A 14,167-nucleotide genomic window follows, 5' to 3' on the forward strand; every position below is an offset into this window, starting at 1 on the left:
CCCAAATACTGCCAATGGTGGACCCTCAGGAGTAAGTGACACTGTGGTCCGTCCCTGTAATCGCAGCAACTCCGGAGGCTGAGGCAGGAGGATCACAAATTAGAGGCCAGCCTCAGCAATTTAAGGAGACCTCTCAAAAAATAAAAAAGAACTGGATTAGTCCTCAGTACCAAAACAAGTCACATGGAACTACTGTTTCCTCCACACCTCCTGGAGGTACATGTTGTCCTCACCTTGGCACGCGTGATGGCTGTCACCAAACAGAAAGGCAAGTGACAGTGTATTTTTATTAGGTTCTTTAAAAGATAACTTAAAAAGGATACATATCCTCAGAGGCGGTTTCCTCATCGGTGGGAGGACAAATCCCATCTGATTGCACAAGGGAAAAGTTATGGAACATGTTTTGTAAAAAAATATAAATAAAAATAAAAAACAGAAAGCAAGGAATCACATCACAGCCAGGCACGGTGGCACACGCCTGTCATCCAAGCAGTTCTGGAGGCTGAGGCAGGAGGATCACAACTTGGAGGCCAGCCTCGGCCAAAGCAAGGTGCTAAGCAACTCGGTGAGACCGTGTCTCTAAATAAATATTAAAAGGGCTGGGGATGGGGCTTGGTGGTTAAGGGCTCCTGGGTTCAACCCTTGGTGCCACTGAGCCCATCTCCAGCCTTTTTTTATTTAGAGACAGGGCCTCCCTAAGTGGCTGAGGCTGGTCTCCAACTTGCGATCCTCCTGCCTCAGCCTCCCGAGTCGCTGGGATGACAGGCGCGAACTCCGCGCCCGGCTTCAGTCCTTCTTTTAGAGGAGGATGACGTCCTGCGCCCCTCGGTGCCAGCGGACGAGCTCAGCAAACGCCCAGACCCCATGTAAATGACAAGGGAAGGTGACGTTTACGCGAGTCCCCGAGGAAGGGACTCGCGTTCCCATCGGACCCGAGACACCGGATTTCTGCAGCTGCTGGGGCCACAGTCCACGAGGGCGGGTGGTGAAGACTCCGTTTGTGCGAAGAGAGGGGGACAAATAGTTTCTAAAGGAATGACATTTGCTCTCACGGAAGAACCAAGAAGAGGCGACAATAACCCCCAACGGCTGCGCGCACCTACCAACCCCGATTTCCCTCACTTCCGCCGCATCCACAGGTCACACGTAAAACACTTGTTATCGCGAGAAACAGTGGCTATCGCGGGAAACACTTGTTAGCGCGAGAAGCACATGTTCTCGCGAGAAGAAAACCCGGCCGCCCAAACATCCCCGTTGCACTGCGCAAGCGTAATTCTACCGACGCCCCTCTCTCCACCGCCCCTCCCCACGTACTCGCGTTATTTTGCGTCTTACGGTCGTGGGAAGGCCACCCAGCCCCCCCAAGAGCGTTCCTACGTTATTTTCCTCCTCCCTCGGCTCACATTGACTTCCTGTCCTTCACTTCCGGTCCTTCAAGTGCACGTTTACTTCCGGCCCTTTTCCTTTATTCTTCCGACGGAAAGCTCCGTGTCTGGCGGCACTTAGAGTTTTCAGTTCCCGGGAGCGGCGGCCTCGTAGCCGGCTGTGAAGCAAGGTGGGCCGGGGCCGCGAGGCCCCAGCGCGGCGGCCTCACCCTCGCCATGGTGAGTCGGGTGGGTGGGTGGGCGGGGAAGGAGGGGACCGGCGGCAGGTCGCGAGGGCTCCCGGCGTCGGGGTTCGGCCGTGCACGTTTGCGTGGGTTTCAGGCTCCTTAGGCATAACCCTGGACTCTCCTCCTCCTGCCTCCTGTAGCTGTTGAGGCTGGGAGAGAAAACGGAGGCCACCTCGAGGGGTGTCTTATTTTTAAAATTTTTTTGTTACCTATTATTGAACCCACAGGCCCTTAGCCACTGAGCCACATCCCCAGCCCTTTTTGGATCATTATCTCGCTGCGTTGCTCAGGGCCTCGCTCAGTTGCTGAGGCTGGCCTCCAACTCGCGATCCTCCTGCCTCAGCCTCCCGAGCTGCTGGGATGACAGGCGTGCACCACGGCGCCGGCGTTGCTGGCTCTTTGGTTCCAGGAACATTACAATGTGTCAACATTGCAAGTGCACAGAGTGCTGGTGCCAAGAGGCTTGGTTATTGTAATGTTAGTTCCTGAATTTTTATTAGGTGAGATTTTTACTAGTCTGTAATTTACTAGCGACTTTGCGCCCAAGTGGATCTCAGGTTTCGGGGTGTCTTTAAGTTGATCGGTGGTGGAGTGAGACCCGGATGACCTCCTCTACAAAAATAACCTTGTTGGATAAGTGTTTACCTATATGTGCACAGAGAAGAATATTTATTTCATACTTGCAAGCATGTTCATAGCCATAGAAGTATGTATGTATGTAAAACTGAGTTATTTAAATAAAAATAGATACATTAAAAAATAAACACAGGCTGGGCCCCGTGGCACCTATATTTCCAACCCTTTGGGAGGCTGAGGCAGGAGGATCGCATATTGGAGGCCAGCCTCAGCAATTTAGCAAGGCCCTAAAGCAACTGAGCGAGACCCTGTCTCTTATATTTTTTTTCTTCTCTTTTTCTAGGCTCGAAATGCAGAAAAGGCCATGTAAGTATTAATTCTTTTTTTATTATTATTTTTAAAGAAGTTTTTTTTTTTGTCAGTGTACCTTTATTTATTTAGGCCGCTGGGAATCAAAGCCAATACCTTACACATGCTAGGCTCCCTCTCCAAGTAACTACCACTCAGCTACAACCCCAGCCGTCAATCCATTTTCAGCTGAAAAATTGTCTCCTCTAGTAAATTCTGGCAGCTTCCAGAATCTACACTGGCTGAATATTTGTTCACCTCTGGATAGGGCGAGATTGACCGCTAGGACACCCTGAGATGTCACTCTGTTAACATCTGGATGTCGTTTATCACAGTGGTCTGTGAACTAGAGTCTCCCCGAGTCCTTCTGTGCAGTGGAAGTCAAATAGATAGCTAGGCACGGTGATGCAGGCTTGTGATCCCAGTGGCTCAGGAGGCTGAGGCAGGAGGATCGCAAGGTGGAGGCCAGCCTCAGCCACTTAGTGAGGCCCTAAGCAACTCAGGGAGACCCCAGCCAGTGTCTTGGTTGGGAGGAGATCCGGGAGCAGGACCTAATGCAGTGTTTTTTTTTTTAATCCTTCCTAGGACGGCCTTAGCCCGATTTCGCCAAGCTCAATTGGAAGAAGGAAAAGTGAAGGTTGGTATCAATCTTCCTCATTTTCTAGTAAACATACCTCAAGACCCGATGCAAGGAAACTCCTTCCTGGGCGGACTTTGAGCTCCAGATCTTCCTGCCTGCACTTGGCTGATGTGCGAAAAAGAGTCTGTACGCTTGAGCAGGGTGCCCTGGCCCCATATGTGTAATCTTGGCGATTTGGGAGGCTGAGGCAGGAGGATCGCAAGTTTCGAGGCCAGCCTCTGCAACTGAGAGAGAGAGAAAGAGAGAGAGCCCATCTCAAAATAAATATATAAATAAAATAAAAAATATGTTTTGAGACATCCTGAAAAGTCTGGGGATGAAGTTCAGTGTTAAAGTTCTCCTGGATTCTACCCCTCATACTGCATAAATAAATAAGTAAATAAAATAAATCTGTGTCCTTCAATTCCAGATGTTCCCCACTGTACCTGGGACAGCGTGATCATCTGTCTCCTTGATTTTCCATTTTCTCCAGTGAATTGCCACCCGCCCTCCCCTTATCATGGGTCAGCACCCACACATCAGAGCGGACATTCGGCCTTTGGTTTGGAGGGACTGGCTTATTTCACTTAGCGGGATAGTCTCCAGCTCCATCCATTTACCTGCAAATACTATGATTTTATTTTTTCTTTATTAGGTGTCACATGTTAAGATGGCGTAACTGCCACAGGGTGGATGCTTTATTGAGCCATCTCTCTTACCGCTGGACATCTGTTGGGGTGTTTGACTGTCCTAGATACATTGAATTGAATATTTTTTTCTCTATTTATTTATTTATTTTTTGGATAACCAGGGATTGAACCCTGGGGTGCCCAACCCCTGAGCCCCGTCCCCAGCCCTTTTTCTATTTTATTTAGAGACAGGGTCTCTCTTGAGTTGCTCAGGGCCTCGCTAAGTGGCTGAGGCTGGCCTCCACCTTGCGATCCTCCTGCCTCGGCCTCCCGAGCCACTGGGGCAACAGGCGTGCGCCACCGCACCTTGCTTTGATATTTGGTTTCTGAGAAGTGATTGCAGGGTGAGGTTTGAAGCTGGATGAGACTCTTCTTCTGGGACTTGACACTTCCCTGTGTGTTTACACCATCAGACATTCTAGGCTGTAGCCGGGAATCCGCTGTGAAGGCCGCCTGAGTTTGTGACAAGTGGCCACACGTGCTATTTTGTTTCTCCACAGGAAAGAAGACCCTTCCTTGCTTCAGAATGTACAGAGCTGCCCAAAGCTGAGAAATGGAGGCGACAGGTACTTTCTGGGTGACTCTGCTATCAGTCTCTGATGGGGCGGGGCCAGGCCAGTGGGCGGGGCCAGACTGGTGGTGGGATAGACCAGTGGGCGGGGCCAGACTGGTGGTGGGCGGGGCCAGGCTGGTGGTGGTATAGGCCAGTGGGTGGAGCCAGGCTGATGGGTGGGGCCAGACTGGTATGGGATAGACTGTGGGCGGGGCCAGGCTGCTGGTGGGATAGGCTGGTGGGCGGGGCCAGGTCTGTGGGCGGGGCCAGGTCCTCTGCTGTGTCCTGTGAACCTAGCACAGTGCCTGGGACTCAGCCATCAGTGCTGCTTGGTGGGAAGATAGTTGGACACATACAGATACATGCGTGCATAGGACAGAGGGTAGCAGGATGATTTTAAATATATTTTTTTAAATTTTTTTAGTTGTAGATGACATAATATCTTTATTTATTTTTAAGTGGCCACAACACCTTTATTTTCTTTATTTATTTTAATATGGTGCTGAGGATCGAACCCAGGGCCTCCCTAATGCATGCGAGGCAAGTGCTCTGCCACTCAGCCCCAGCCCCCTGATCTTCTAAGTATTTTTAATCAGTAATTTTGAATTACAGTTTTCCAGTGTTTTTCGGTGTATTCAAACCTCATGAATGCACTACTTTATTTGTTCTTTTTTTTTTTCCCCCCACAGATCATTGGAGAGATCTCCAAAAAAGTGGCTCAGATTCAGAATGGTAAGAGACCTTGTCATTTATTTTCTTTTATTTTTTGGTGTCAGGAATTTTAATCAGGGACGCTTAACCCCTGAGCCCCGTCCTTAGCCCTTTTTTCTATTTTATTTAGAGACAGGGTCTCGCTGAGTTGCTCAGGGCCTCGCTAAGTGGCTGAGACTGGCCTCCAACTTGCGATCCTCCTGCCTCAGCCTCCTGAGCTCTTGAGATTACTGATGTTTGCCACCGAGCCCAGCTAATAACTTGTTATTTTAATAATTGTATAAATGAAACTGTAGGTTTTTAGGTTATAGGATGTCTTGGGTTGCTAATCAGAATAAAGTTTTTTTTTTTTTTTTTTTTTAAGGATTTCTGTTTTCTCTTACATTAGTGGGAACTCATCTGGGCATGGTGGCACACACCTAATCCCAGCGGCTCAGGAGGCTGAGGCAGGAGGATCGCAGGTTCCAAGCCAGCCTCAGCCACAGCGAGGCCCTAAGCCACTCAGGGAGACCCTGTCTCTAAATAAAATACAAAGTAGGGCTGGGGAGGGGGCTCAGGGGTTCAGGCCCCTGGGTTCAATCCTGGTCCCCCCCCCCAAAAAAAAAAAATTAGTGGGAGCCCTTGATAACCGTAGCCCTTCGTTTGCATGGGTGGCTTGTCCCTGTGCACCGTTGGGGCTCTGCACCTGCAGGGTGCGGCCATAGTGCGGGGCGGGTGTGCAGTGCCCGTGTTGGGGCGCTGTGGTCTTTTCTGAGGGGTGGCGTTTGGGAGAACCGCATTGACAGGTGCGTTCCTCCAGCTGGTTTAGGTGAATTCCGAATTCGCGACCTGAATGACGAGATCAACAAGCTGCTGAGGGAGAAGGGACACTGGGAGGTCCGCATCAAGGAGCTGGGCGGCCCCGATTATGGAGTAAGTGCACCGCAGCCCCCAGGGGCGGGGCCGTGCTGGTGGGCGGGGCTTGTGGTGGGTGGGCCTGTGCTGATGGGCGGGGCTGTGAAGATGGGCGGGGCCGTGATGGTAGGTGGGTCCAGGCTGGTGGGTGTGTCCAGGCTGGTGGGCGGGGCCAGGCTGAGGGTGGGGCCAGGCTTGTGGGCGGGGCTTGGGCACTGGGTGGGGCCGGATAGGTGATGGGATAGGCCGGTGGGCGGGGCCAGGCCGGTGGGCGGGGCCAGGCCGGTGGGCGGGGCCAGGCAGGGCAGGTGGCCTCGCAGTTCTGCCAGCCCCCTCTCTTGTTCTATCACCCAGGAGGGCTTTGGTCACCATCATTACCCAGATTTATCTCCCTCTCAACTGGGGGTTGAACCAAGGGATGTTTATTAACCCGTGAGCCCTGTCCCCAGCCTTTTGAATACTCTTTATTTAGAGACAGGGTCTCACTGAGTGGCTTAGAGCCTCACTGAGATGCTGAGGCTGGCCTCCACCTTGTGAGCCTCCTGTCTCAGCCTCCAAAGCTGCTGGGATGACAGGTGTGCGCCACAGCTCTGGACAAATATATCTACACATTTTTATTTATTTATTTATTTATATTTAAATATCTATTTCATTTTTATGTGGTGCTGAGGATCGAACCTAGAGCCTCCCATGTGCTAGGTGAGCGCTCTACCACTAAGCCACAAACCCAGCCCCTATTTTTTTATATTTTGAGCTAGGGTCTTGCTAAGTTACCCACACTGGTCTTCAACTTGAACTTCTCAGCCTCCTGAGTTGCTAGGATTATGAGTGTATGCCACTGTATTTAGCCTTATTATTATTTTTTTAAGAAATTATCATTACCCTTTTTTTTTTAACATTTACTTTTTAGCTGTCGGGGGGCCCAATATCTTTATTTTATTTATTTTTACGTGGTGCTGAGGATCAAACCCAGGGCCTCAGATGTGCCAGGCGAGCGCTCTACCCCAGCCCCATGGGTATCTTAAAATATATTTATAGACATGGAAATAGTAAGTGTATAAATCAGGTCTATATGTTCTTCTTCCCTTCCTGTAAGAAAGTCGGCCCTAAAATGCTGGATCATGAAGGGAAAGAAGTCCCAGGAAACCGAGGTTACAAGTACTTTGGAGCAGCAAAAGATCTGCCTGGAGTTAGAGAGCTGTTTGAAAAAGAACGTAAGTAACTCGTATTTGTAAAATTCTTAGCCTCCAGATGTTGTCGTTCATAACAGTAGATAAGTGTATGGTCTCGTTGTTTTTTGGTATTAGGAATTGAACCCAGAGGCACTGAGCTCCATCCCCAGCCCTTTTTGTATTTTATGTAGAGACAGGGTCTCATTCAGTTATTTAGGGCCTCGCTAAATTTTTGAGGCTGGCCTCCCACCTTCAATCCTCCTGCCTCAGCCTCCCTAGCTGCTGGGATGCAGGCATGCCCCACCACACCTGGCTCTATGCTATATGTGCTATATGTAAGGTGATCTTCCGTATTATGTGTTAGCTTGCACCACATCCCTGTTGCATAGGAATTTATTTTTCCCGATTTCAAATGAGAAAATATGAACATTAATATATAATATATATATAATAGGCTGAAATCCCAGGTCTAGGGCACAAAATTGGGGCTGCAAAGCGAGCCCAGGATTGGCTGGTGCGGAATTGTACCCTCTCTGTACAGGCTCGATCGTCCATCTGGATAGTGGGGTTCCCCAAAGTGATAGAGGCAGGTTCTGAAGTTATTGAGTCATGTTCACGTCGCAGTTGAAAAAAATCATAACTCACAAACAAATAAAAACCTTGTGCCAAACCCTAACTCGTATAAATGGAAGAAAGAACTGTAATTTGAAAATGCTGGCCTGGAGCTGAAGTGTATTTTAATTTTGCTTCTGAGAAAAGTCGTCTAAATAAACACTTTGTTCCAAAAAAAAAAAGGGAGAAGCAGAAAAGAATGGGACCAGTGTTCTCTGTGCTGTTGACATTGTCCTGTGTTGTTTTCTGGTTGTTTTATTCTCCCTTTTAAAAAAAATATAATTCTATTTATTAAAACTGCATATTGGGGCTGGGGCTCGGGGGAAGAGCACTTGCCTGGCATGTGTGAGGCCCTGGGTTCGAGTCTCAGCAGCTTATATAAATCAATAAATTAAATAAAGGCCCATCGACAGCTCAAAAAGTATTAAATAAACATATAAACCCCTGAGCCCCGTCCCCAGCCCCTTTTTCTATTTTATTTAGAGACAGGGTCTTGCTGAGTGGCTCAGGGTCTCGCTAAGTGGCTGAGGCTGGCCTCCACCTGGCGATCCTCCTGCGTCAGCCTCCCCGGCTGCAGGGACCCTATGAGGTCCCTCCACTACATGAACATGACAAAGGCCCAGGGGACTGTCCCCTGCGCACTCACCTGAGACCCTCTGTTTCTGGTAGCTCTTCCTCCTCCCAGAAAGACGCGGGCCGAGCTCATGAAGGCGATTGACTTTGAATACTATGGATACCTGGATGAGGACGACGGTGTCATCGTGCCCCTGGAGCAAGAGTATGAGAAGAAACGTGAGTGAGCACCATTGCTCTCCGGGTGGCCTCTGGGTCCGGTCTCTGCTTTCAGAATGTGCTGTATTTCTTTCTTTTTTGCACCAGGGATTGAACTCAGGGACATTTAACCCCTGAGCCCTGTCCCCAGCCCTTTTTCTATTTTATTCAGAGACAGGGTCTCGCTGAGTCGCTCAGGGCCTTGCTGAGTTGTTGAGGCTGGCCTCCAATTTGCGATCCTCCTGCCTCAGCCTCCCCAGCTGCTGGGATGCCAGGCGTGGGCCACTGTCCTGGCTGAAAGTGGGGTTTTCAATAGAGCCTTATGCCGGAAAGGAATTGTCTCCAAAAGGAGACTTAGCCAGATCCTATTTTAAAAGTCATCTTGAAGCAAGGGCTAGGGTATAGCCCAGTGGGAGATCCCTGATCGAGTCCCGAATAACACGCTTCCTTACAGTGGCCCAGAGTCAGACATGGGTCAGAATGGCAGGCAGCTGTCAATAAGGGACAACAGTGTGGGTGAGCATGTGGGGAGATGGGCACTCACTCATGGCTGCTGGGTTGCTGCGGCCACTCTGGAGAGCAGGATGGAGATGCCTCAGAAAGTGTGGAATGGGGCCACCATGGGACCCGGCTGTCCCACTCCTTGGTTTAAATCCAAAGGGCTTAAAATCAAGCACAGGACAGGGACACAGCCACAACAATATTTATAGCAGCTCAATTCACAACATCTGAGCTAGGGAACCAGCCTAGGTGCCCTTCAGCAGATGGACGGATAAAAACACTGTGGTGTTTATGCACAGTGGAATATTACTCAGCCATCAAGAAGGATGAAATGATGGCATTCGCTGGTCAATGGATGGAGCTGGAGACCATCATGCTGAGTGGAATCAGCCAGTCCCCAGAAACCAAAGGCGGAGTGTCCTCCCTGATATGGGGACGCTGACTCACAATAAGGGGGGGGTGGCAGTTCATTGGATGAGACGCAGGGGAGTGGAGGGAAGGGAGGGGAGGGACTGGGAGAGACAGGGGAATGGATGGACGTCCCTTTCCCACGTTCACAGAGGAACCCACGACCAGGGACACCCCGCAGCAGGTCCAGCCACAGGAATGGGAAGTCACGCCCCGTGTAGGTGGGACATGGCAGGATGCTCAGTGCTGTCATGGGGAGCCAAGGAGAAGACATTTTTAAAAAACTATAAATAAATAAATAGTCAGACGGTGCCGGGCTGGTGCGGTCCCCTCCCTCCAGGGCAGAATGAGGGGACCCTTTCCCGAGGGGCATCTTGGTCTTTTCCTGTGGCTGGTGGGAGCTGAGAATGACCAGCGCCCGCTGCTCCTGTCTGCAGTCAGAGCTGAGCTGGTGGAGAAATGGAAGGCCGAGAGAGACGCCCGACTGGCCAGAGGGGAGAAGGAGGAGGAGGAGGAGGAGGAGGAGGAGGAGGTCAACATCTACGCCGTCACCGAGGAGGAGGTAGGGCCCGGGTGCCCTGGGTGCTCACTCACCTCTGCTCTCAGAGGCCGGAGAAGCTGTGTCCAGAAACCAGGGGTCAAGGCCAGCTGCCTCACCTGCAGGGTGTCGGTCACCTGAGCATCACAGAGGGATTCCAGCAGCATGGCCGTGGGGACTCCAGGGATGACCTGCTTCCCCCTTAAAGATGGGCCTTTCAGCTGGGGACGGTGGAGCTTGGATGTCATCCTAGGGGCTCTGGAGGCTGAGGCAGGAGGATCGCAAGGTGGAGGCTGGCCTCAGCCCTAAGCAACTCCGTGAGACCCTGACTCTAAATAAAACATAAAAAGGGCTGGGGCTCAGGGCCCATGCCTGGCCCATGTGAGGCCCTGGGTTCGATCCTCAGCACCCCATAAAATAAATAAAATAAATCTCTTGTGTCTACAAGTAAAAAAAGAATGAAAAAGTTTTTTCTTTCACTTTTGAGACAGGATCTCACTAAGTTGCTGAGGCTGGCCTCCACCTTGAGATCCTCCAGCCTTAGCCTCCCCAGTTCCTGGGATTACAGGCGTGTGCTCCCTCCCTATAGCCCATGTTTGAGTCACACTCATTACTAACGCAGTTCCCCACTCGGAGGCTGGGTGGCCACCCTTCCGAGTCTCCGTTATTTCCTTAGTTATTAGTGACCCACTCCTAGGCAGCCTCTGAGTTGATCTTTTTTTCTTTGTAAGGTTCATTTTTAAATTGAAAAAAAAAAAATTGGGCTGGGTTGGTGGCTCAGTGGTAGAGCGCTTGCCTAGCACGTGCAAGGCCCTGGGTTCAGTCCTCTGCACCACCGAAAAATAAATAAAATAAAGGTATTGTGGAGGCTGAGGCAGGAGGATCACAAGTTGGAGGCCAGCCTCAGCAACATCATAATCTCTAAGCTACTTAGTGAGACCCTGTCTCAAGTTAAAAAGTAAAAAGGAGGGGGACAGGGCTCAGGGGTCAAGCGCCCCTGGGTCCCGACCCCAGCGTGTGTCTAGTGTGTCTGGCGTAAGCATCCGGGCTCCCTCGTTGGTTGGCCCACAGCTGTGTGTCGCGGTGCGTTTTATTGAGATGCTAACCTCCCCGTGGCGGGTCAGCTGACCGTCTTGTGCTTGCTGTCTCTAGTCGGATGAGGAAGGCAGCCAGGAGCGGACAGGCGAGGACGGGCAGCAAAAGTTCATCGCACACGTCCCAGTACCATCCCAACAGGAGGTAGGATGGAGCTTCGGGCGGCACGGAGTGGGTGCTGCTGGGGTCCCTGGGTCACCAGAGCAGGCTCCGCAGAGTACCCCAGGGGGGTCTGTGGGGCCCTTCTTCTCCAGGGCGCTCGCCATCTTGCTCATGGAAGGGCCTGGAACCCAGAGATCCTGCAGCCTTAGCCTCAAACACATTCTTTTAGTCAAATGTTTCCAAAAGGAGGGAGAAGCCCCCCTTTAGTGCCCCCTCTTCTGTGGACGTCTCCCACAGGGACTCCCTCCTTGATGGGTTCTGCCTCTGCGAGGCCCTGCTCCCTAGATAAAGAGTGAGTCCTGCTGGCAGCACCCACCTGTCATCCCAGTGCCTCCGGAGGCTAAGGCAGGAGGATCGCAAATTGGAGGCCAGCCTCAACAACTTAGGTGCTAAGCAGCTCAGGGAGACCCTGTCTCTAAACAAAATGCAAAATAGGGCTGGGGACGAGGCTCAGGGGTCGAGGGCCCCTGGGTTCCATTCCTGGTCCCCCCTCACCCCAAATATAAAGAGTCAGCCCTCTACTCTGGACATCCACAGATCGAAGAGGCGCTCGTGCGCAGGAAGAAGATGGAGTTGCTGCAGAAGTATGCCAGCGAGACCCTGCAGGCCCAGAGTGAGGAGGCCCGAAGGCTCCTGGGATATTAGGCCAGGCTGGTGCCCTCCCAGGAGTCTGGAAGGTGGGCTCGATGTCTGGCGCCCCTGCAGCCACCCTGTGTGCCAACAGGTGGTGCTTCGAGGAGGCCCTGCTCCCTTCTCACCCTTCATCTCTTTCCTGGTCTCCTGGGCTAATCCCCGGGGAGGGCTTTGCCAGCTGCTCCAAAGTGTGTAAAAGGAGCCAGCACGGTGGCCCACGCCGTGATCCCAGCAGCTCGGGAGGCTGAGGCAGGAGGATCGAAAGTTGGAGGCCAGCCTCAGCCACGTAACAAGATCCTATCTTTCCATAGAAACTAAGCAGCAGCACGGGGGTGGCTCAGTGGTGGAACGTCACTGGTTCATTCCCTGGAACCACACACAACAAAAAAAAAGTGTTGATTTTTTTTCTAGAAAATTGAGATGCTGGGTTGACCCTGAACCCTCCCCCATGGGCCGCCAGCCAGAGTGGCCCTGTCCCTCTGGGCCCTGCGCTGGCTCTGACTACCCCAGCCTGCTTCCCGTCTCCCGCCCAGGGACCAAGACCACTGAACTGGTCCCTTCTGTTTTCTAACCTGTTCTGCACACAACTATTTTTATTAAAGATTTTTCTAAGAAAGAGGAAGCTCTGTGCCTGGCGTTTGTTCCCTGAGGTGACAACTAAGTGACAGGAATGAGAGTCCACAAGAAAGAACCTGCCAGGCCAGAGTTGCTGAGGGACTCTGCGGCCTGCAGGGGGCGCTCTGGGGCTGCAGGGAACTGAGCAGCCCTAGAGCTGTGAACAGGGAAGCGGGAGGTGAGGGCTGGAGCCTTGGCAGCCCTGAGAGACTCTGGGTCCAGCAGCAGCCCAGGCTTGGCTGGAGCTGGGGGCTGAGGCGTGAGCATGCTGAGTCCCTCTGGGCCTCGGCTGTAAGTCCAGGAGTGCTCCCGCTGTCTCAAAGTTTGTCTTGGCGACCCTGTGGTCTGGACAGAGGTTTCAGATGGCCTGAGAACCAACTGACGTATCTCTGAGCCCCTGGGATGGTGGACTGGGCCCAGGGCCTGGGTGAGCCTGGGCCCAGGTAGGTGTTTGTCTCCCAAGGGGCACAGCTGGGCCACAGTGCTCCTTCCTGCATTTAGGGGGAGGACAGCAGGGAATTCAAACACTTGGGAAGAGGGTGCACCTGGAGCAAGCCCATCCTGAAAGCCAAGTGTTCTAGGCTTTTGGTAGACTAAGCCCCTCGTCTCCTCCTCGGGTCCTTATCAGGCTGCCTGGGGTGCAGGTGCAACAGGCCTCTACAATGAGACATGTGACACCCTTGGTCACCCTGGGAGCAGAGGAAGGTCCCCAAAGGGCTACTATCCAAGCCTCAGGACATTGGGCAGCTGACTGGGTAGGTGTGACCACCGTTGCGGATGTGGTCATCTTGGCCCAACTCCTTGCTCAGGGGACAGAACCAGTCTGGGCAGCTTTTTGTTTGCTTAAGAAGATCCTGTTGGTGTTCTATGTTAGTTTTGGCCCGACCTGCGGTTGCAAAAATAGGTAATTTTTCCAGAGACACATTTCCATCTTTTTTTCCTCCTCTTCCCTCACCCCTCCCAATTTTCCTGTGAGTCTAAAACAGTCTCCCTCCCATGGCTTTAAGAGTAACCAGGTGCGGTGGCGCACACCTGCGATCCCAGCAGCTCGGGAGGCTGAGGCAGGAGGATCGCAAGGTGGAGGCCAGCCTCAGCCACTTAGCAAGGCCCTCAGCAACTCAGTGACACTGGGGTCTTCCGTCTGGACTTATTGGCTGATTCCCAGGAAGGGGACTTCAATGTGTCAGAACAAACAACCCTCGGCTTGGCCTTTGCTGCTCTGCACCCTGCAGGAAGGCTGCTGGGGGGCTGGGGTCCTGGGCTGCTGGCGGTGTCCTTGAACTGGGTCCCTGTCCTTTGCAGCTGGGAAGCCCTTGAGGGGGCTTCTCACAGATGCTCGGCTCACATTTCTCTGGGATCCCAGGTCTCCAGGCCAGCCCTGCCCTTGTGCGCCGCCGCCTGTCACTAGGACAGCGGGTCTGGCTGTCCCCCGCCCCGGGGACCCACTGCGCACAAGGCCCTTGGGATCCAGGGCTGGCCAGACCCGGGGCTGGGAGGCCAGTGGGTAGAGCAGGCTGGCGGAGGCCCAGGGGAGCGAAGCAGAGGACCTGGGGTGGGGACTGGCGGACAGGGCGTGGCGGGTGCAGGGGAAGAGGTCCCCCGGGCGGCCCCGGGCTCCCCCTGGGGCTGGGGGCGAGGCCGCGAGCAGGATGTGGGCG

At 52.6% G+C, this 14,167-nt stretch overlaps 1 protein-coding gene across 1 annotated transcript; it reads left to right on the top strand.

The window, feature by feature from the left end:
- The first annotated feature begins 1,019 nt into the window (after nucleotides 1–1,019).
- Isy1 (ISY1 spliceosome associated protein) lies at nucleotides 1,020–12,510 on the top strand. The gene is made up of 11 exons (XM_078033912.1): nucleotides 1,020–1,604; nucleotides 2,532–2,554; nucleotides 3,122–3,173; nucleotides 4,345–4,410; nucleotides 5,087–5,129; nucleotides 5,908–6,020; nucleotides 7,099–7,216; nucleotides 8,456–8,578; nucleotides 9,904–10,028; nucleotides 11,157–11,243; nucleotides 11,799–12,510. Exons 1-11 carry the CDS (start codon nucleotides 1,602–1,604, stop codon nucleotides 11,904–11,906), a joined length of 861 nt encoding a protein of 286 aa, XP_077890038.1. The 5' UTR covers nucleotides 1,020–1,601; the 3' UTR covers nucleotides 11,907–12,510.
- The last annotated feature ends 1,657 nt before the right edge of the window (nucleotides 12,511–14,167 follow it).

This window comes from Ictidomys tridecemlineatus, chromosome 16 (assembly GCF_052094955.1).
Source record: "Ictidomys tridecemlineatus isolate mIctTri1 chromosome 16, mIctTri1.hap1, whole genome shotgun sequence".
In the NCBI taxonomy this organism is placed as follows: Eukaryota; Metazoa; Chordata; class Mammalia; order Rodentia; family Sciuridae; genus Ictidomys; species Ictidomys tridecemlineatus.

Excerpts from the sequence above, each read along its gene's own strand:
- Isy1 (XM_078033912.1), top strand. Across the intron at positions 2,555-3,121 it reads CGAAATGCAGAAAAGGCCAT|GACGGCCTTAGCCCGATTTC; the intron begins GTAAGTATTAAT and ends AATCCTTCCTAG. Across the intron at positions 6,021-7,098 it reads TGGGCGGCCCCGATTATGGA|AAAGTCGGCCCTAAAATGCT; the intron begins GTAAGTGCACCG and ends CCTTCCTGTAAG.